The sequence below is a fragment of the Python bivittatus genome, unplaced genomic scaffold (assembly GCF_059951505.1).
Source record: "Python bivittatus isolate LINGU-HERP-01145 unplaced genomic scaffold, Pbiv_v1 ctg000800_np1212, whole genome shotgun sequence".
Taxonomy (NCBI): domain Eukaryota; kingdom Metazoa; phylum Chordata; class Lepidosauria; order Squamata; family Pythonidae; genus Python; species Python bivittatus.
The window spans coordinates 581,753-604,870 of NW_028277105.1; the positions used below are offsets into that span (position 1 = coordinate 581,753).

The following is a 23,118-nucleotide window of genomic DNA, read 5'->3' on the forward strand; positions in this document are numbered from 1 at the left end:
AAAAGGAGATGGCTTGTTTGGGAAAAAGAAGCTTTTGCAGTTTGCTGGGCTTTAATGACATGGAGACACCTCTTGGAAGGGTCGCCCCATCCATTTGAGGTTTGGACTGATCATAAAAATTTGGAAGCCCTTACAACACCTAGAAAACTCTCTCCTAAACAAGTTCGCTGGGCTCAATTTTTCAGCCGCTTCAAATTTACACTGAAGTTTATCCCTGGAGGGAAAAACTTTTTGGCTGATGCTTTATCCTGACTGCCTCAGCATAACAGCCAACGAGAGCAGATAGTCGCACCCATTATCCCTAAATCACAACCAGGCTCAGTGGCACTTACCAGAGCTCAAACCAGAACTCCTAAACAAACACCCACTAATGAACTGCTTCAAAAAATAAATGCAGCATTGGATTCAGATGAATGGTTCCAGGAACATAAAAATACTTTAACCCATGAACAACAAGCCTGGTGGATGGGAGACAAATTATATGTACCATCCTCACTACATAGAGTCATTTTGCAAAGGGGCCATGATGACAAAACATCTGGACATTTTGGATTTATAAAAACTTTGCATTTAGTACGTAGGCAATTTTGGTGGCCTACTATGAGAAAAGACATCTCTGAATATGTGTCTACATGCCCTACATGTGCCATTTCAAAAAAGAGAGGAGGAAAACCTTTGGGACTATTACAGCCAGTTGCCTCTCCTCAACAACCTTGGAAAGAAATTGGACTTTATTGTTGATTTGCCTGAAAGTAACCACAACACTGTTATTTGGGTTGTCATTGATCTTTTCTCTAAACAGGCACATTTTATTCCATGTGTTTCAATTCCTAACGCTAAAAAACTGGCTAAACTATTTATTCAAAACATATACCACCTCCATGGCGTCCCCAAGAGGGTGATTTCAGATCGTGGGCCACAGTTTATCTCCAAATATTGGAGGGAGTTTATTACTTTAATTGGTTCCACACAGGCCCTGAGTTCCAGTTTTCATCCAGAGATGGACGGATCGTCTGAGAAAATGAACTCATTATTAGAACAATATTTAAGATGTTTTACTAATCACCAACAAGATGATTGGTCAGAACTTTTACCTTTTGCTGAAGTGGCTTACAACAATACTGTGCACCAAAGTACTGGATTTACACCTTATAAAATAGCTACTGGACAAGATTTCTTGCCTTTCCCAGAACTGCCTTTGAAAAATTTTCCTGAACTTTCAACTGATCAATGGATCAATAATATTACACAACTATGGCCTCTTATTGTTAAATCACTACAGAATGCCAGAGACCAACATAAGAAATTTGCTGATAGAAAAGGTTCTGCAAACCCTCCTTGGAAAGTGGGGGACATGGTTTGGCTCTCTACCAAAAACTTAAAAACTACACAACCATGTAAAAAGCTAGGCCCAAAATTCGTTGGGCCTTTCCCCCTTGAGAAAGTTATTAGTCCTATTGTTTTAAATTAGCTCTTCCAAAACATTACAGAAACATACATCCAGTTTTCCATGCTAATTTGTTAAAATCGTTCAAAGACTCAAGTAGATGGCATCCAATCAAACAACCTCCAAATCCCATCATGATTGAAGGGCAAAGCCATTTTGAAATAAAAGCCATATTAGACTCTAGAAAATATAAAGGTAAATGACAATATTTAGTCCAATGGAAACATTTCCCAAAAACACATCACAAATGGGTGGATAGTACAAATGTAAAGGCACCAAAACTCATTTCTGACTTTCATTCAAAATACCCTAATAAGCCTAAATAATCCTATGTATGTATAAAAACCACCATTGTATATATATTTTCTTGTTTTTTTTCCCCAGATTCTCTTCCGAATGTGAATACATTTGTCCTGTTGGAGGGCGGCATGTCAGGATCTACGCAAGCTAGAAACCATAGTTGTTTTTAATTTAGTTTAGCAATGCATATTAAATGGTTAAATGGTTAAAATGTTAAGTGCAGGCCGCTTGCTTGTTCCTGCCATTGAAGTTAGGAGAAGGGGGGAGGAAGATACCAAGCCAGGTGCTGCTGTTATCTCTACAGAGGCGCAAACAAGGTCAAGCAACCGTGAGACTCGGAGAAAGGCGCCAGGAATGTCAAGTGGGAAAAGAAAGGAGAAGGGGGGAGGGATTTGGGCTTAAAAAGGGAAGGTTTTGCTTTGTAGAATTAGACTCAAGAAACTATGGACACTGTGCATTTCTCCTAATAAAGAAATCTTTAATGGAACTACCTAGTCTCCAGAAGATTTACTGAGTTTTGGGAATGAGTGTGCAGACTCTGACAGGCAGAGCCAAACCAGGATTGCCATTGTTCTTCTCCTTCAACAGTAGCCAATTTTCCACTAAACCAGTGAGGTTTATCCTGTCTCAAGCAAGGGCATTAAAGAAAAAATGCAGGGCCAATTTGACTGTTTTTGCTTTACCATTAAATTACAAAAAGGCCAATTAAAATACAGGAAGGCCAAAGAACAGCTTGACTGAGATGTCTGTGGGTGGGATCACACCTTGGGCGAAGCTGTCATCTGACCTGGTTGGTGATGGCTGGGTACATTCTCTGGCTCCAGCTACTGGGTCTCTAAGCCATGTTTATCAATTAGCGTGATGCATGAACCTAGGCAGTTATGATTTATTCAACAAATCGGGGTTAAAGAAATCCAGTCAGGGTTTTGCTGGCTTTACAAAGGGTTAGAGTGGTTGGTTAATACAGATCAACTGGCCACCTTCATGCTAGGTACCAGTCTGTGAAACAGGCAAGGCAATTGTCCAAGAACAGCCTTCCTAAACACATCTTTGGGTGGGGAACATCCAGCAGGAAGAGTCCCAGAGGCTGAGCAGAGCGGATTTTTCCTACTCCTGGACCCAGAACAGTTCAGGAGGGGAACAGATTGACCAACACTGTTGCTCCTCGTTCTCAGCACTGAGAGAGCCGTAGACATGAAGGTAATTACTGCTTCTTTTTATACTGTTTTTGAGGAATTGGGAAACGGAATTGGGAGGTATGGCAGTGCAGAAGTCAAGATATGCAGACCAACTCTTCATATTTCTCCTCTTCTCATTGATAAGAAGAGGAATAATGTGTCCTTTTCATTTTCTGTGTCTTCCATAACTTGTGCCTTCGCTTCAGAAGTTTCCCATCGCCTCCAGTAAATCTGGAGAAAAAGAGAGATATAAAAGATGACTTCCCCAACATCCAAAGAAGTGTATGTATTATCAGTAATTTAACACGTTCTCTAACATTATTTAAGAAAAGCCCTCTTCATCCCTTTTCTCATCCCTAAACAATAACTGAATTATAAAAAATATTCGACAATCAATCTAATCAGCAAAAACATTGAGTGCCAGTAATAATAAAAAAAATATTTTAAGCATAAACAAATAGATCTGTTTTGCATTTTAGCTTTTAAGTTTTTTCTCAGAAATGAAACCTAAAAGATCTCTACCCGTAAACATGCAAAAAACCAATAATAATCACTTAGAGTAAGTGTTTAAGACCTTTTGGTGCTGGAGGCAATAGTCCTATCAACACATTCATGATCACGGTTATTCATCAGAAGCTAACATTCTGGCTTAATTCAGCATCAACCAGAAGCTTCTTATGCTCTTAAAGCACAACCTCAACTATCTATGGCATGGCAACCTCTCTCACATAGGGATGCCTGACAAGGGCTTCTCTGCAAGACCGTGCAGTGAGAGGTGATGGGTGCCAATGATCCCTGCCCTGCTGCCAATGTTTACTTCCTTGGAATTAGAGCTACACAGATAATGAGAATAGAATGCTGTGTTTGAACTGATGGATTTGAAGAAGAGAGACTTTCAGCAACAGGACACTTCTTTTTTTTTATAATAATTTTTATTAAACTTAAAAATGCAAAGATAAAAAATTAATGCAAAATTAAGAAAATATAAAAAGTAAAAAAGAAAAAGAAAACTTCCCCCTTCACCAAGACAAATACAAACAATTTCAGTAACTTATCACCTTCTCTAAGATTTCGACCAGGGATATCTTCTTCCCATGTCTCATCTCTTATCTATAAATATTATAAAGCCTCATCAATCTTAATCAGCAAAAGTCCATTAATAGTTACCGAAAATAACAACATATATATATTTATTATATATATATATAATTATATATATATAATTAACCTTAATCAAACAAATCAGTTTCACATTCCTTTCCTTTAACACAGTAACTTATCTTTTTCTTCAAAAATACAACAAAATTTTTCTTCTTCCCATACCTTATCTCTTATCTACAAACACACCTTTAAAGCCTCATCATTCAAACTTAATCAAGAAGAATCCATTAAGTGCTACCAGACACACCAACAAATTAAAAATCGAAAGAAATAGTGTTGCACAAATTAATTTCTTATCAGTTTTTCTTTATCTCCTCTCAGAAGCTCCTTTGTCAGTTTAACACATACCAGAATTAACAACATCTATATTTTAACCTTAATCAAATAAGCCAACTTTGTAATCCTTTCAACACTATAGTTTGTCACTTTCTCTGAAAATACCAAAAAAACACACCCCTTTTTCTTTCCTTATCTTATCTTTAAACAAATGTTTAAAGCCTTGTCATTCAATCCCAGTCAAGAAAAACCCATTGAGAGCTACTAAAAATATCATATATATGTTTTCACCTTGATCAAATAAGCCAACTTTATATTCCTTCTTTTTGCTTTTACAAATCTTGATGTCTATTCCCCTTAAGTAGCGTCCCCAAAGCTGATTTCTTTTCATTTTCTCTTTGTCTTTTCTCAGGAACTCCTTCATGAGTAGAACACATCTCTTTTGTAAGTCCAGCATGAGAAAGTTGTCCAAGTCACTTATTTGTGTGTCCCTTTTAGTGATTAAGACATCAGCCAATTTCATTTGAAACTCCTGTGTAACATCTATTTCCATATCATTCTTGCATCTTGTGATTTTTAAATTCGTATCCGGAACAGCTTGGTTCTTTGTTGTCTCCTCTTCTATCTCCTTTTAAACCCATTTTTATGGTAGCAGACAATCTTAAGAGAAATTTCCGAGTGCATTGTTGCCAAATATCCTCAAATTCTCCCAAAGTTAAAATACTTTTCTCTGTTCTGTATTCGTGGGTCTCTTCTCCTTTAATTATTCTCTTGAGCTCTTTCTGGTTGCCTCTGTTGTCCAGCCTTCAAAGTCTCCCCTTATCATGTTTTTCTCTAATCCACATTTCACCTTGGGAAGATTTCTTAGACTTTGATTCAATATCTTCATATATTTTTAATAGGATTTTAAACAATCCACAGGAAGGATTCTTATAATTAGTCTCAAAATCTTATTTCCAATCCATCTGGCTCCTTAGTCTGTTAAAAGCTTTCCAAAATCAATGTTCTAATCATGCTTTTGCTGTTTATTTCAGAATAATCTTTAAGTTCTTAAATTTACATAAAAGTTTTTGCTGAGGATTGAAGGAGAATCACCCAGTGCAATGGGCCCTTCTGAAGGTTCTTAATATTCAAAAAGCAGTCAAAAAGCAGTTTCCAGAAGCGACTGAGAGGAATTGGGCGAACCTAGTGTCTGTCTGAAGGCTCCGAACTGTGGCTGTGGCAAAGCTGACTCTCCCTCAGCTTCCAGAGCTCTAAAACCCACCAGAGAATTTCCACTGCTAAACAATGCAGTTCTAAAGTGGAACATCGCATGATCACATCCCTTATTGACGGCAATCCTGGCAGTCCTAGCCCAGGACTGTGCAGGTTGTTAAGCCAGGATCTGACGTGACTGGAATGTGGGAAGAGGCAGGAGCCCCAGGCAAGCAGGTCAGCGGGCGAGATCTGTGGGCAGGTCAGTATAATATAATTAAGAATCAGTTTGGTGTAGCGGTGAAGGCATCAGGCTAGAAACCAAGAGACTGAGTTTTAGTCCCTCCTGAGGCACAACGATAGCTGGGTGACCGTGGGCCAGTCCCTCTCTCTCAGCCCCAGGAAGGAGGCAATGGCAAACCACTTCAGAAAAACCTTACCAAGAAAACTATGGGGACCTGACCAGGAATTAGACATCATTGAATGGAAAAAAACAAAATAATCATCAAGTTTAAAAGAAGCCAATGAGGGAGAAGGCAATGAGGGAGGTCCATAGAGAAGGCATTTTTGCTGGGTGTCCTCTGAGCTTGGTTGACTAGAATTTCTGCTGTTTGTGACATATATACCACTTTTACCATTTAATACATTTACCTCCAAAATACATTATTTCCAAAATTTTGAACAAAAAACCAGTTCAAAAATGTCAAATGCTTTCTCCGCATCAAGAAATAACAACGCGGCTACTTTTTCATTACGTTCTTCCAAATATTCTAGTATATTAAGAATTTCTAATGTCCCACAACTCTCTTTTAGGTAGAAATCCTCACTGATCTTCAGAATAAAGTTTTGCAAACACCTTTCATTCTTTCAGCTAAAAACATAGTAAATATTTTATAGCTATTGTTCAACAAAGAAATTGACTGATCATCTTTTGGTAAAGCAGGATCGTTTTGTTCTTTATGAATTAAAGCAATATTTGCTCCTTTCCAATTTTCTGGATTGCATCCCTTTTCCAAAATAGAATTCATCATGCAAAGCAAAAAACATGGAAATAGGGGTGGATACTCGATTGTATTTTAGTGTTTGATTGTAATTGTGAGTCACCTGCAACGGAATTTCATTTGATTATGCACTTGGTGCATAATAAAAGTGCATTTTATCATGCACTTGGTGTATAGTATATAGCAGAATGACAATAAAGTTTTTAATTTCTATTCTATAAAAATGAGAGGGTCCTGAATGAAGCATCGTGTTCATTATATTCTGTACATAAGGTGGATTGATTGCATGATCAAGACCTCATCCAAAAGTGCCCTTTGCTATTGGTCATAAAATCAGCAGAGGGAGCTGGGTATGTCACAACTTACATACCCAGAAAGTGAAAAAGAAAGTAAAAATCAAATCAAATCAAATGAGCTAGAAATAATGGTTCGTACACTCTGCTCCCACCCCTATGTGAAACAACCACATTTTTAGGGATGGGCATTTAGACCTTGCTCTCTGGAGAAGACTCTGATGCTGGGACAGGAGGAAGGAAGGAGAAGGGGAGAACCAACAGTAATGGGGATGGACTCAGTTATGGACAGTTATGGACTTGAAAGACCAGGTTAGGGACAGATCGTCATAGGAAAATCTATCTCTGTGGTCGCTAAGAGTCAACAACAACTTTATGGCACTTAATCAATCAATCAATGAAATCAATCCATGTTCTTGCAACTCCAGGTCTCCAAAGTTATTCCTCCTTGCCGTCAAGGCTGACACCTACCTGATACTCCTGGAAAACCTCCTCCGGAGGAATCACCCGGTGGTCCCTGTGCTCTCAGGATCACTCACAGACCCAGCAGACGAGGGTCTCGTGGTCCTGACAGAAGAGCTTGAGGGACTCCCGGTGCGTCCTGCAGAAGCTCCCTCCTTCTTCGACCCAAGGGTCGCATTGCTGGGCAATTTCTGCCATACCCATCAGCTGCCTGTTCGCGAGGATGTTCCTGGGACAAAAGATCTGTCTGCACTGGGGGCAGGAAGCCTCCGACGGCGACCTCCCCCCAGCTGTGGGTCAGGAAGCTGCGGCAGAAGTTGTGGCCGCACTCCAGGATGAGCACAGGGTCCTGGAAGTACTCCAGGCAAATGGGGCAGGTGGCTTCCAGCAGGGGCACTCCGGCTGCCATCGCCATCTCCTCCTCCTCCGGGGGGGGGGGAGAGAGAGAGAGAGAGAGAGAGAGAGCAAGCGCGAGCGCTGTATCTATCTGTGTATCTTTCCTGCATCCTTATCAAAAGGGACATCACTTTTCAGTCCTGGGGGTAATTTGCCTGGATGGTCCCAAAGGATTATAAAGCTTTTGGTTATTGCAGCTTTAACCCCTTTTTGTACATAACAGCAGGAGAATAGAGGTGGAAAGTAGGACACCAGGTGCACCATGAAGGAAACAGTTTGGCGGCTGAGCAGGATGTATCCAACATTATCCTTCTCATCCACTTCAAATGGAGGGTGGGCAGCACGGTCTTGTGCTGGTTCTCCTCCTTTCTTCGGGGCCGATCCCAATCGGTGGTGATAGGGAGCAAGAGGTCCCATCCTCGGCCCCTCCTCTGTGGGGTGCCACAGGGTTCGGTTCTCTCTCCACTCCTTTTCAACATCTACATGAAACTGCTGGGTGAGATTGTCCGCCACCATGGGATGAGGTATCAGTACGCTGATGATACGCAATTATACATCTCCATCCCAGGTGAGGTAAGTGATGCCGTGACCACCCTCTCGCAGTGCCTGGAGGCTGTAAGGGTCTGAATGGGGAACAAGAGACTTCAGCTGAACCCTGGCAAGATGGAGTGGCTGTGGGTTAATGGCCCCTCAGTCCCTAGGAATTTACCATCTTTGGTTCTGGATGTGGTTGCGCTGCCCCAGACAGACCCAATGCGTAACTTGGGGGTCCTCTTGGACTCACGACTCCTGCTAAAAGAGCAGGTGGCAGTCGTGGCCAGGAGGGCCTTTGTGCAACTTCATGTTGTGCGCCAGTTACGCCCTTTCCTGGATTGAGAGGCCCTTTGAATAGTCACTCATGCCCTGGTCATCTCCCATATAGACTATGTAATGCACTCTACATGGGGCTACCCTTGAAGAGTCTCCGGAAGCTTCAACTGGTCCAGAATGTGGCCACATGGGCAATTTTAGGTGTAGCAAGATCCGCACATGTAACACCTTTGCTCCGCGAGCTGCATTGGGTGCCAGTTTGCTTCCGGGTCCAGTTCAAGGTGTTGATTATCACCTTTAAAGCCCTACATGGCATGGGTCCAGGGTACCTGAAGGACCGTCTCATCCCCGTCATGCAGAGAGGGAATGCTATGGATCCCGTCTGCAAGAGAATTTCATCTGACGGGCTCCAGGAGGCGGGCCTTCTCTGCAGCAGCCCCTGCCCTTTGGAACCCTCTTTCCCCAGAAGTGAGGTTGGCCCCCTCCTTTTTAGACTTCAGAAGAAAACTGGAGACCTGGTTTTGTCATTGCACATGGAGTGGGGATGGGAATAGTCAGTTTTGGGGTTGACTGGTTCCCTAGTCTTACCTTTGACCGATATTACAGTGGTACCTCGGAATATGAACTTAATCCGTTCTGTGACTCTGGGCGTATCCCAAGTTGGTCGTAACCCGAAGGAAATTTCCCCATAGGGTTCAATGTAAATCCGGTTAATCTGTTCTGCCCTCTGAATTTGGTCGCACCCCGAAGCAAATTTTCCCATAAGATTCAATGTAATTACCATTAATCTGTTCTGGCGTCCGCGGACCACGCATCAGGGGCGGGAAAACGGCCGGGCGCGGCGCGAAAACAGCCAGGCACCATGCAGCGTGGCGGAAAAATGGCTGCGGACCACGCGTCAGGGGCGGAAAAAATGGCCGCGGACCACGTGTCAGGGCGGAAAAACGACCGTACCCCGAGGCGGAGTTCGCACATCAAGGTAAATTTTTGCGGCCGGAGCTGGTCGTAACCCAAAAAGTTCGTTAGTAGAGGCGTTCGTATCCCGAGGTACCACTGTATCTGGTCACAGGCTGAAATAATATCATTTCTTGGATTTTATTGTACTTATAATTGTATTTTATATCTGTATTATTTATCTTTTTATCCATTTTAAATTGTTTTGTAAACCGTCCAGAGTCCCTCCTTGTGGGGGAGCTGGGTGGTGATATAAATTTGATATATAAATAAATAAATAAAATAAATGTACGTTGTAGCCAGGAAAGTTTTGCTGTTACTTTAAATTCACTGGGTGTCCATGTACTCCAAAGAACCTGTGGTGCCTCAGTGTTAGATTGAAAGCAATTTGGGTGTGTGCCTAATTGCTTCCCACCTGTTGCCCAGGGCTGTGTGTCTTGTCTGTTCTAGCCACGCCTATCTGGAAAACCCAGGTAGAAAGCAACAGGGGCTGACAAGATGTGTGTGCGAACAAGTGACCATCAGGTGAACCTGGGAGTGCCTGAAATGCACGGACCATGAGGAAAACTGCACCCCCACTCCCGATTCTGTTGGGTCTCCAAGGGCCCCCTCCCTCAGGAGAGGAAGAGGACTCACCGGTCAACAACTGGCACCCCTCAAGCCAGCCCTACCTCACCAGCAGGCATCCAAGTTGCTTCTTCATCCTTCCCTCAATACCCACAGCGGTTAAGTGATTTCAAATGTCTGCCTCGGTTCCGAAGCAGACAATCACCACTCGCCTGTCATGCCTTGCTGATAGCTGATTGGGCAGAGGGGACAGAGGGAGGCGGGAAAGAGGTTGGGGATACACCCATGCCTAGTTGGCTGCTTCGTGTGGGAGGGGCTTGGATCCCGCCTTTTTTCCGTTTCCCTCATTTTTCCCTCTCTTCTCCTCATGGCTCTCCACGAGGTAGGAATGAACCCTCTCTCCTCCTCATGTTTTTAGTAACAACATTTCACAACCCCAACACTCATGAGGCAGAGTATTAACACAGGTTCTGCGTAGGAGGATGGATCCTTCCTCCCTCCCTCCCTCCCAGTCAGTTTTCCATGAGGGGGAGCAATATTTATTTCTGTACAAATTTGCTCTACAGCCTTTCAGAGATCCCTACCTGGTAAACAGGGATTTTTCTGAACGTTTGTCCATGTGCGTCTCCACTTTTAGGGAGCGAGTGTTAGGCAGGCATAGTTGTTCAGAAAGAAGGAGGGCAGAAGGGTCTCTCCAGCCAAGGCAGCTTCCGAGAACGTGTAGAGCAGGGCTGCGGTCTCGGCATCCGAAAAGGTCACCTGTCCCCCTTCACAGTTGAGAGAGACGCGGATCCTCTTCAGATCTGTAGTCAGGGGCAGTTTGGTGTATCCTGGGGGAAAGTTGACACTGTATCCCTGTTTCCATTTCCCAAACTGCCAGATCCCTTCCTCAGGACCAAGACTGATGAGATCCTTTCTGTTCACTGACTTTTTGGCAACCCCTACAGCCCATCCCCACTCACTTCCTACAGTGATTTCCCAACAATGTCTCCCTGTTGAAAACCCCTGACATCCAAGGATGAATCGCCAAATTTCAAATCTCTTTGGGTTTTGGGGAAGGCATTGATCTTTAACAACTGCTCTGACATCTTTATGATCCTTGGAGAAGGCGAGGCCAGGATGGGCTGTTTCTGGATCCAGAATTACATTTGCTGTAAGGGGGAAAAGGAGGAAGGAGAAGAAAAAGAGCTTCAGCTGCAGGTCTGCTTTGAGTTGTGACTCCCAATAGGTCAAACCTAGGGCCTCCTCGCTGAAAGGAGATCAGATTCCAAGCGCCCCCTCCAGGACGGGAACATTCAACACTTCTTCAGCCATACCTAAGCTTTGCCTACTCCTTCCGACTCTTCCTGCAGCTTCACACCTTCCCAGCAATTCTGCCCCTCAGTCTCATTCACTTCCATCTTGCAGGTGGGAAGAATGGGGTTGGGAGCGAAGAATGTTTGGCTTTGCCTTCAGTGAGTTCCTGGGACGACCAAGATGTGAACAGGGACTCTGCCTGGAGCGTTAATTCACAGGATCAGGCAGAGCAAGAGGCTGCCACATTTCAATCCTGAACTGGCAGAGTCAGAGGGGTCCCCCAGAGGTAACTGAGGACATGATGGAAGGGAAGCGTGATGAAGCTCTGCCATTTCTGTATAAGCATCATGCTATCACATGCATGTAGAAAAGGGGAGGATCTTGCATAGCAACTGGGCACCTTTTGCTTTGGCCAAAAGGAACTGATTCCTCTGATCCCAAAGACATGATCTCAACCTTTTCAGGCTCATGAGTCACTCAGGCTGTGCAAGCTTTGAAATGTATTTGCAAGAAGTGCTTCTGGTCTCACATGAGGTCACAGCCTCCACGCTAATTGTTTAAGGAGCCTGACATTTTCCACTCTTCCTTCTAAGCATGAAGAACTAAAGATTCTGCTGCTTCAAGGAATCCACTGTGACTCTTAAAGGAGCCACACCATGTTGCAGGAGAATGAAACATGTCTGGCTGCTTTAATAAATAGCCCAGGGGTGCTGTGTTCTTGCAAGGGGCAAAGTACTGATTCAGAATTTTTTTCAAAGGACATGCAGCCTAAAACCTCATAAAGCCTTCTCGCTCCTGCCACACACACCCCACAGACACAGATCGTGGCTCCTTTGTGCTGAGGAAGCCATAATCTGCAGGCTGCCCAGGTCTCTAGGGAGGAACATCAGAAGCTCCCAGAAGCCACCAGCTCTCCACAGGGCAGCTGTCGAGGGACAGGAGGGAAAGCCCCTTTGATGGTCCACCTTCAGCAGCAAAATATCCAGGACAGCCCTGTCTGGCTCTGCCTTCTTGCTAGCTGCTGGCAGGAACAGGGCTCAGCTCTGCTTCTGGCACCAAAGCGTCCTAGGACAAGCGTATTCCGCTCTGTGGCGACAGGAAGCAGCACAGCTCAGCCATATTATTGGAGGAAAATCAAGAAGGTGCTCAGGGCAGCCAATGGCAGCCTCTTCTCGATCACACCCACCAATGTGAAAGAGCTGGAATGGAGTCAAACGCTGCCAAAGATTAAAAAATAGGGGCCACCACACTGGGATTCTTTCCTCTTGGAAGGATTCTCGCATTCATTATTGCTCAAAAACAAGAGGAATTCTATGCTCGTTTCAGTACCAATTTTTTCCCCATTGTCCAGATATTTCTTTCTACACTGAGGCTGATATCATTTTCTCAAATACCCTTACTGGATCTTCATACCTTCAAGGTGTCTGATCCTATATTATTCTGTTTGTTACTGCGTGATTTTTCTGTTAAGATTATGGGCATCAGAGTTTTAAATAGGAAGTGACAGAACTTCTTAAAACTGATATTTACCTTTCTGCAGTTGAAGTCCACCTTTCAGAGTATCTGGGGAAGAAAAGGGAGAGATTCAGCATCTTACCATTGGAACTGGATCAACAGCAGGGCCTCCCTATAGATAGAGTCTTCTTTGGTTTCCCTGGCCTCAAATCAGGAAATAAAGAATAAGGAAAGCCAAATGCCATAATGTCATCAGTGTCTTTTTAATCAAAATACTACCCCAAACTCTAATTGTTTGCCAAATATTCAGATTCAGAACAGCAAGATAAGGTCTAATCTTCTTCCCCATTGATCAGGGGACATGCTTTTGGGAAAGAAAGGAGAAATGGTCAACCACAACTATCTAATGCGTGCCATTTTTAGCTTGAGCATCTTTAAGGAGAGAAATCAGAAAGCTCCTGTTATCCCTCCTTGTGCTCAAGATGCAGAGCCCTTTCTACGGAGAAATGAAGGTGTTTTTTCCACTGACCCTGAACTCTATCCCTCTTTGATCCCTCCTGACACTAACAGAGAACCTCCCTTTTTCATTCTGGGATCAAAATGTCATCCAGCGTAAAACCCCTGTGGCTCTTTTTTGTTACCTCTGAATTGTTTCGTGATGCCTTTCAGAAACACACTGATATCACTGTAATCCCAGATTCTCCACTTCAGCTCTAGAGGAAAAGCCACTGGATTCTCTGATGGTTTTTTTACCTGATACCTGGTAGAGGGAAACAACGTTCTTTATCATCCTGCCAATAGAAGACACTTTCTAAAGCATCAGAGTGTGCTTGAGGAATTAAATATGGGCTGGGCACCATGGCAACCCAGTAGATCCATAGCTGGCCCAAAACTGCACTCATCCACCCTCATCAAGCTAACTGATGGATCTAACAGAGGCCACCAAGTCTCAGTCCTGGGCCTCTACTCTTTAAAATTCGTGTGAATCACTTGGACAAATGGGTGGATTGGATCTCTCCAAATCTGAAAAAGGCTCAATTCTGTGAGGTGGGTAATAGTGTAGAATACAGATATAACACTCAAACTAATCTTGAAGGACTAAAAGTAATACAATGAAATTTAATAGAGAGAAATGCAATTAATAGTTGCAAGGATGGCCGAATACAAACTGATGATGAATTTAAACCAGCAGTATGACCTACCACAAAAAGATGCATGAAGAGAGGCAAAGTTTCCTAATCAGGGTTAGTGCTACTTCCACTTTGTTCTGTGCTGAAGGGTTGAGTTTCTGCAGCACATTTTAAAAAGGATTTTAGAAGAGGCTCAGAGAAGAGAAACCAAGTTGGCTAGAAACTCAGTCCTTTGAAGAGGGATGGACAGTAAATCTTTAGCCTTGAGCAGAGAAGACTCACAGGGGATGTTGATTGTGGAACCAACTATTAGCTTGTTCATGTCTCTGAAGGGGAGCCTCTGCTTTGCTTCATCAGATTTGAGTATACCATCTCTCCAATATGATGTTGCGAAGCAGGACCCAGCTCTTAATCCATGGAGGATCTTGCCGCTTTGCTTCACTTCCGCTGCAAATGGAGAAGCTCTGTGCAGTCAGTCCACACAGATAAGCCTCTCCCCACTGCTCAGTGATGCATTGCGACGGATCATGGTTGATCTGCGTGACCTTCCAGATACCCAGAGAGGTGGGAATCCCCTTCCTAAGATGGGTTCAGGCAGAGGCGGGACAGCCCCCTGCCATGGAAGGTTTACTTTGGACTCCTGCGAAAGATTAGGAGTTGGATCTCACGGCCTCCGTGGCCCTTTACAACTTAAGGATTTTAAGGAGTTGTGTTATGCTCAATTCCGAACAACTTGGAGAGAACTGAGAATTAAAACTGCAGAAAGGCTTAAATTATGTTTTTTTTGAAAAAAGAAAGTACAAAATACTTCCTTATAGAAAATGTTTTTCACTGAAAATGAGATAGGTAGAAAAATGATAAATGATTTTGATAATGAAAATGAGTGATAAATCCTGGGGACAAATATAATATTTTAGTATCAGATGGTGCTTCTTATCATTAATAATAATTAACATCAAATATTGTTAATTATGTTGTGTTGAGGTTGTCTGAGGAAATATCTACAAAGCCCTGAATCAGTTCCATTTAAGTTGAACTGCTACTAAATACAAGCAGAGCTTTCCAGAATGGGACCCAGCAGGAGGAGCTGCCAATCTCTGGGGTCATAAAGAAGAAAGAGGGTGGATTCACTTACTTCTTCAAGATGCTTCCAATGTCCTAAAGAAAAAGAGACAAAGTCAGAAAGGAGCCATTTCCTGTGCAGAGAATTAAATTCTGAAATTCACAAAATAAATGAGTGAATCCTCTGGACAACCACACACAGACAGACATGCAAAAAGTACCTCAATTAAAAAAAACAACAACCCATCGCATCTCTTTTTTCCCCAGCCATTCACCTCTTTTAGAGATGCATTATGTATTTTTTGTTTCTACATTGTTGTCTTACAAAAACTACAGCCTGGCTGAATCCAACTCATTTATCCAGTATACAATATATATAATGGAACATAACAGTTAAAAGAAAAGAATACTTCAAAACAAAAATAATCTATCAATAGAATAGAAAGAACTTCCAGAATCAGTCTCTGAAGGACAGTTGGAAAATCCAGGGGGTTACAACTCTGTAGAAGGCCCTCAATGTGGGGGATCTCCTTGCCCTGGAGATTAGGCTATCCCACAGGAGGGGAGAACCTCCAAAGAACTCCCACCACCACGTCCCTTAGCAGTCATAGGAACCTGAAGGAGGAATTCTGAAAACCACTAAGGGCTTACAGATAGTGTCCAGCACTTTGCAGTCCATTGCTTCTGCATGTCTGGTTTTTTTAATTACATATCCTGACATATGAGCCATTAGTCTTCATATTTTCCAATTTCCTTTCCATGGAAAGAGTCAAAAAGAGTATTTCTGTGGTGGGTTTAAAGCAGTCCACTCTACTCCATCATCTCAGCTTCATGTCTTACCTGTAAGAGTTTGCTTGCTGGCTGCTGCTGCTTCTCCTCCATCTCCTGGATGAGATCCTCAAGAGAGGAAAGTTCCTCCATGTGTTTGGCCAGCCACTCGTCCCTTCTTGCCACAATCTCCTTCTCCGTCTCTTCCATTCTGGCCAGCAGAAGCTTCTCCTGTTCTTCCAACCAGCGTTGTAGTTCTCTGAACTCAGCCACTGTGTTTTCTCTCTCTCTTTTGATCAGGTCCTAGAAGAAGATAGGAAAGGCAAAGGTCATAACTATTATGACAATTAAATAGATTCACTGAATAGTCCAGAATTGATAGGGAGAATTTCTTACGAAGAACACCCCTTTTGACTTTTCAACCGTTTTGACATCAACAAGAGCAGGGGGAAAGGTTTCTAAAAACCAAAATAAGGGTCGATTTTGAAGTGATCTTTCATGAACGTTTCAAATGTAGGTGGAAAGAAAGTTTCAGTTCACATTTTTCAGCAAAGTGAAATACGGTTTGCATTAATATATTCTGCAAAGCAACCACTGTTTTATAAACCATGCTTTATGTGATATGTGCACTTAACCCAATTGTGACTCATTCAGCCAATTGTGAGAAATAATCCATGGGACATCCCACTCAAAGATGCATTCTTTCATCTTCTGAAACAGGCCCAGGATGGGTTTACTTCTTAGGAAAAGCATTACTGACAAACAGACCACGCCTATTAGCCAAGAAGCTCATCACCATTGGATCAATACTTACAAGCATCTCCCACCCTTTTTGTTCTGTTTCTCGTCTGTATGTAAGCATTTTTTCTTTCTCCTCCTTCTGAGCCTTCAGGCAATCCCCAACCTGGATCTGAAGAGAAAATATATTTCTTGAATTTCTTTTCTTTTTGAGGTTTTCTGTAAAGAATTACATGTAAGGGCAAAAATCGAGTTAGATTTTAGAAGATATGATGCTTCTTTTAGGGATATTCTTGGGAAGGACTTGATAGGCAGAGAAAAATGCCAAATCCAGTCTAAACATCTGTCTGACTGGGGAACCAACCATCATCTCCATCATCATCATCGTCGTCGTCATCGTCATCCTTCTTGTCCTTGTTGCCTTCCTATTCCAACAGTTGTGACTGTCAGCACTCAGAAGTAGCCCATGGAGTGGGGAAAAATGGATGGACAATCTAGTTATCACATTAGTGTCGCCTCTTAGCAAACAGATAGATTTACTCTAGTATGTAGAGTGAACGGCACTTCCCAAAATTAGAGCTCTCTTCATGCTACTCTTTTTTCCAATGCAGGTCCAGAGCTCTTTCAAAAGAGTGCTCAACCTGTGCTTCCAAAACGGGTTGGTTGCTCCTTCCAAAGAGCGCTGTATCCTTGGCGATACGGAGCCCACGTTGTGCGTGACTGGTGCCTTCCAGTCAAGCGTTGCCCAGGCCAATGCCCCTGCGGAAGCCAGGGGTCTGGGGAGAAAGCCCAAATGGTAATGGGGTCCTGCCCAAGTACTGGGAGGGAAGGAGCCTGCCCCCAACAAGGTAAGTGGCCAACAGGAGCCAGGCACATTGCAGCCCTCGACTGCGCCATCGACCTCATTGTTGACCACGGTCATAGTTTGCTTCCCCGACCAAATTATGTTGGGAGTAAAGCGAAGAAGATGGAAATGGTGGTGGATAAAAATGAGAGGGTCTTGAATGAAGCATTGTGTTCACTGACCCTTATTACATTCCATACCTAAGATGGACTGATTGCATGATCAAGCGCCCTCTGCCACTCGTGTCATGAAATCTGCAGATTTGGCTGCGTATGTCAGAATTTGCAAGTGAAAATAAAAGTACATAAAATGTGCTAGAAATACTGGTTTGTACATGATGAAATATTTATTTTAGTCCATTGCAAGTTCAAGAAATCTCCAGGGTATCTGGAATACAGAACTGCTCTTTGAGGGTAACTGGTGATGGGAGGTGAAGAAAGTTGATCCGTTTAGGTCCTTAGACCTCCCAGGAAATAACATGGAGGGCGGCGCTTTAGAGGGGAGGTGTGCAGACCTCGAAGTTCATTTTAAAAATGTCTCCCTGCTGCCCAGAGAGAGGAATTCAGGAAGATGGGAAGATTCAGAGCTGCACCCTCGACTCAGCTTTGACAATGCTGATCTTTGGGGATGAGATTCCAGCCTTCTGGTGCCAAAGCAGAGCCGGATTAAGGCCCATTGGTGCCCTGAGCACAGCCCTAAAAGGGGCCCCTCGGCCCTTCCCTTGCTTCACTGACAAAACGTTAAGACTCAAAAACTGCTGGAGGTGAAAGAAGAAATTCAATATTCAGGTTTCCTCCAAGCCATTTCCCAGGCCGGACTCCACAACTATATTAAACTTTGAAAATGTATTCATTGATTTAATACTAAATAGCCGTAAGCAATATAAGTAAATTATTCACTTGGAAGTAGGGCAATAGAAAAGGGGCCATTTTCAACACTTTTAAGTCCACTCTTCCTTAAAATTGGCATAAGGGAAAAAATAAAGAAACAAAAGCATACAGAAAACTAGAGCCGAGGGTGGCAGTGAGAGAGTTCTGTGCATGATAGATGGGGGGAAAAAACTCTTTTCCACCCTTATTAAGAGCATGTGCAAGATTCCCTTCTCTTTTGCAAGAGATTACTCAGTAGAAAAAACCATTTAGCACCTATCCAAACCTAACCTTGAATCAGAGCTCTCAGATTTCCCGCCTCTCAACCTGAAAGGTGTATAAATTCTATACTTTTTTATCATTGAGGATCCCTCTTTCTTGAAAGCAGGCATCCAATGATCATTGCAATAAACATTGTTCTTCTCCTCTGCGGTGTGCTCCTGTCTTTGGCAAAAAAATCCACAATAACTTGATGGCACATAACCAGTTAATGAATCAATGAAATCCGTCAATGCTACTGGAGGGCCCTCAAGGCTGACTCCTACCTGATACTCCTGGAAAGCCTCCTCCAGAGGAATCACCCGGTGGTCCCTGTGCTCTCGGGATCGGTCGCAGACCCAGCAGATGAGGGTCTCGTCATCCTGACAGAAGAGCTTGAGGGGCTCCCGGTGCGTCCTGCAGAAGCTCCCTCCTTCCTCACTCTCAGGGTCGCAGCGCTGGGCGATCTCCACCACACGCGCCAGCTGCCTGTTCGCGAGGATGTTCCCGGGCACGAAGGTCCGTCTGCACTGGGGGCAGGAAGCCTCCGACGGCGATTCCCACCAGCTGCGGGTCAAGCAGCTGCGGCAGAAGTTGTGGCCGCACTCGGGGATGAGCACGGGGTCCTGGAAGTACTCCAGGCAAATGGGGCAGGTGGCTTCTTCCAGCAGGTCCAGCACGGGCGCCCCGGCCGCCATCGCCGCCTCCTCCGCCGAGAGAGAGAGCGAGAAAGTTAGTTTCGCTTTTCCTTCGCTCCTTTTCCTGGAAATCAGATGATCGCGTTTGTTGCTTTTATGGTCAGATTAGCTGGCTTCTTAAAGGAGAAACGTTAAAAAAAAAAAAACTGGGGAGAAGCAAACATTCCTGGGAAGGAATGGAGGAAAACCTGGAGTGAAACAGGCTGCGACAAGCACCTGAGAAAGGCCGAAATCAAACTGGTGCAGCCATTGATAGGACTCCGCAGAGAGAAAGGAGAACGGCCGGGTGGAATCACAACCTTCCTCTCTTTGGCGTCCGATGCCCCCTTAGTGCCCCGACGACCATCCGGCAGAGGAAGACCCGCCTGGACCGCCCACTTCCCAGCCAGCCAGTCAGGAAATGGAGCAGGGAAGAGAGCAAAACTGGGCGAAGTCAGTTTCGCTTTCCGCTTTCCCTCCTGCCCTTTTGCTTGAAAGCAGCTGATCGCCTTTCCTGTCCGCCAACCCAGGAATCCCAGATGAATCATTACTGAATTACTGAATCTCTAGCACGTGCTCGCTGACTGGATGCATCAAGGAAAAAAATCTTAGCTATGGTACCAGTTGAATTCAGACCAGACTCCACAACAGTGGTATTTTTCTCCTTCTGTCGCCTGTCCGTGAAATATCTCAGTCTCCCGGTGGTCTCCCTCCAAGACAGCTTTCTAGACCTGAAGCTGGCCTTGGATCGACGCTCCTGCGAGAGGTGGTGGCCAAAGCTGGCAGGCGCCTCTCTTGTCCATCTCCTCCTCCAGCTAAGGAAGGACCCACATAACATTGTTGCTCCGCGAGCTGCATTGGGTACCTGTTTGCTTCCCGGTCCAATTCAAGGTGTTGGTTACCACCTTTAAAGCCCAGAGGGCATGGGGCCAGGTTACCTGAGGGACCACCTCTTCGCCATGACTTCAACCCGTCCCACCCGATCACACAGAGAAGGCATGCTTCGGACCCCCTCAGTAAAAGAGCTCCAACTAGCGGGGTCCAGAAGGTGGGCCTTCCCTGCTGTAGCCCCGCCCTTTGGAATATCTTGCCCACCCCAGATGAGATCGGCCCCCTCACTCCTGGCCTTCCAGAGGGATCTGAAGACCTGGCTCTGCCGCCTGGCCTGGGGTGGGGAGGGGAGGGAAGTCGTCAGGTGTGGGGGGGGGGGCTAGCCCTTTAGAGGCCGGGCGTTTGCTGCTCTGAACCATCAGCCTCCTGGAATTGTTCTTTTTTAGTAATTGGTTTTGTATAGGTTTTTAGGTTTTATGTAATTGTATATTTATTTATTGTTTTAATGAGTTGTGAGCTGCCCAGAATCCCCCATTGGGGAGAGATGGGCGGGGATAAATTTAATAAATAAATAATTAAAAGAAATAATAGAGATCCGGCAGAAAATAAGGCAGGTTAGATACGCGGATGGCAGAGAAATGACCTGTACCTGTGGGAAGGAAATCAACTTCTACCCGCCCCCCACCCCTGCCAGCAGGAACTCAAAGCTTCCCATTTGTCTCACCTACCATTGTTTATATCAACAGCAATCAAGGCACGTGATTAAATTAGAGGAAGAAGGGGCTCACCTAAAAAGACGTAGCAGGAAGAATCAAGGGTCCTCCGCCGCAGCTGAAATTAAGTAACTAGAGACCCAGCAGGAAGGACCAGCGTTCCTTAAACCCAAAGCTCGGACCACAAAAAGATTCCTTCCCCACGGATTTCCACTAATAATTCCACTGAGGCGATACCTGAGGAGGCAAAGCCGGGGACCCCAGTGCAGGAGGCCACCTGACCTCGTGACGCTCCCGTGGATGGCCTCTGCGCAGCCCCTTCCCTCCGCGCCTCGCCAGGAGCAGCAGGATCCTCCCTCCAAGGGAGCTCCGGGGAACCTTGAGCGCGCCTGCCTCGAGCACTCCGGGGACAAATATCTACAGCCCAGGCTTGTGACAACCAAGAGTTACCAGTAGTTTTCTTTTGTTTTTTTGGTTTAATCAAGTGTGTTTTGGCTGATGTGGGTCTTCCGGGCTGTGTGGCCGTGTTCTTGAAGTTTTGTTTCCTAACATTTCGCCAGCACCTGTGACCGGCATCTTCAGAGTGCAGGAGCACAGACAGGAGCCTTCAGACTCAGGGATACTGACAATGGGGGCACCTGAAAGACAAGGTTAGGGACAGATCGTCATCAGAAAATCTATCTCAGTGGTCACTAAGAGTTGACAACTTGTTCTCGCAGCTTTAGGTCTCCACAGTGATTCCTCCTTGCCCTCAAGGCTGATTCTTACCCGATACTCCTGGAGAGCCACCTCCTCCAGAGGAATCACCCGGTGGTCCCTGTGCTCTCGGGCTCGGTCGCAGACCAGGCAGATGAGGGTCTCGTGGTCCTTGCAGAAGAGCTTGAGGGGCTCCCGGTGCGTCCTGCAGAAGCTCCCTCCTTCCTCACTCTCAGGGTCGCAGCGCTGGGCGATCTCCACCACACGCGCCAGCTGCCTGTTCGCGAGGATGTTCCCAGGCACGAAGGTCCGTCTGCACTGGGGGCAGGAAGCCTCCGACGGCGATTCCCCCCAGCTGCGGGTCAGGCAGCTGCGGCAGAAGTTGTGGCCGCACTCGGGGATGAGCACGGGGTCCTGGAAGTACTCCAGGCAAATGGGGCAGGTGGCTTCTTCCAGCAGGTCCAGCACGGGCGCCCCAGCTGCCATCGCCGCCTCCTCTGCCGAGAGAGAGAGAGAGAGAGAGAGAGAGAGAGAGAGAGAGAGAGAGAGTTTCGCTTCCCTCCTTTTCCTGCAAATCAGATGATCCCCTTTGGGGGGAGTCAACACGGAAACGGAGATGAATTGTTTTCCTTCTGTGGTCAGATGGGAGGCTCCGTAAAGGAGAAAGGTTTGAAAAAACAACCAGAGTGGGCAGAATCAAACGTTCCTGGGACGGAACCCGATCAGTTATTATGGATCCAGCCAGCTTGTTAAAGGGAACAATGTTAAAAAAAAAAAAAAAACTGTGGAGAAGGAAAAATTCCTGGGACCGAACGGAGGAAAACCTGGAACGAAACAGGCTGGGCCAAATCCCTGAGAAAGGCCCCAATCACACTGATGCTGCCCTTGACAGGAAATCCGGGGGGCTCGTTTCACCTGGTGCCAGTAGCCAAAGATCACACCCAGGCGGTGGAAGCAAGAATTCGACTTTGTTTCTGCACAGAGGGCAAGATTCGCACTCGGGACTCAAGTCGCAAAGCAAAGGCACGCCTTAAAGTTTAAGACAGCTTTTGACACCTTTTTTAAACAAAAAAGTATAGAATCATTGGTAGATAGTAACTTATTCACCCCCTTGGGTGGGTACTTTGCTACGACAAGAAAGAAAGAAAAACCAGGGCCGGCGCAGCGGCTTTCTAGGAGTGAATTGCTGGTCAGCCCCTCCCTGGCGCCAGCTGGAAAGGGAACCCTTCCTCAGCAGGGGGGCTTTAATCTGCCCCTCAGCAGAAGGGGCCTGACTGAAAGCAGCACCTGCAGTCAACCTCTTTCTGGTTCCTATCCAGTGACAAGCGAAAGTTAGCAAGCCAAGAAAAATCCAAGGCTATCTAAAAACCCTTCCCCCATCACTCTTGCGAAAGGTGGTGGCGAAAGGTGGCAGGCACCTCTCTTGACCCTCACCTCCTCCAGCTGAGAGAGACCCGGCAGAAAACAAGGCAGGTCAGATACACGGATGGCAGAGAAATGACCGTGCCATTCCAGCTTCCGAGGGAGTCAAAGCGTGAGGTCTCTGGGCTCCCCTCCTGTTTAACTCCGACATTCACGATTCCAGCAGAGCTCACCAGAGCAAGATCTCACCTCTGCCCGATCCCATAAGCCAGTCTCCACGTTACTATCCATGCTGCGGTTGAGATTCTTTGGGCATCCCAGATGGGCCGTGACGAAGCCTTGGCTTTGCTGCCGAAGCAAGATGCTGGAAGTCAGTCGTG

General features: G+C 45.2%; 2 protein-coding genes across 6 annotated transcripts in view; both read right to left on the minus strand.

The window, feature by feature from the left end:
* LOC107326744 (zinc finger protein RFP-like) overlaps positions 1 to 23,118 on the minus strand; it is a 163,869-nt gene that overhangs the window by 105,251 nt on the left and 35,500 nt on the right. The gene's annotated exons all lie outside the window — the stretch shown is intronic.
* On the minus strand, positions 733 to 23,018 carry LOC103064177 (zinc finger protein RFP-like). 5 transcript variants are annotated; one of them, XR_015793506.1, is made up of 9 exons: positions 18,747 to 19,366; positions 16,565 to 16,660; positions 15,823 to 16,053; positions 15,056 to 15,078; positions 13,432 to 13,550; positions 12,866 to 12,898; positions 10,624 to 11,190; positions 4,654 to 5,808; positions 733 to 3,156 (listed from the first exon to the last, which is right to left on the minus strand). XR_015793506.1 is itself a non-coding variant. In XM_088128679.1 (9 exons), the coding sequence occupies exons 1-8, from the start codon at positions 19,155 to 19,157 to the stop codon at positions 10,673 to 10,675; spliced, it is 1,299 nt and encodes a 432-aa protein (XP_087984805.1). In that variant the 5' UTR covers positions 19,158 to 19,366; the 3' UTR covers positions 745 to 3,156; positions 10,624 to 10,672. The 5 variants fall into 5 exon arrangements, 4 of the variants coding, with proteins under 4 accessions (XP_087984805.1, XP_087984804.1, XP_087984803.1 ...); XM_088128679.1 differs by lacking the exon at positions 4,654 to 5,808 and having other exon boundaries at positions 745 to 3,156; positions 10,624 to 10,869; positions 11,002 to 11,190; XM_088128678.1 differs by lacking the exon at positions 4,654 to 5,808 and adding an exon at positions 20,756 to 21,259 and having other exon boundaries at positions 748 to 3,156; positions 18,747 to 19,166.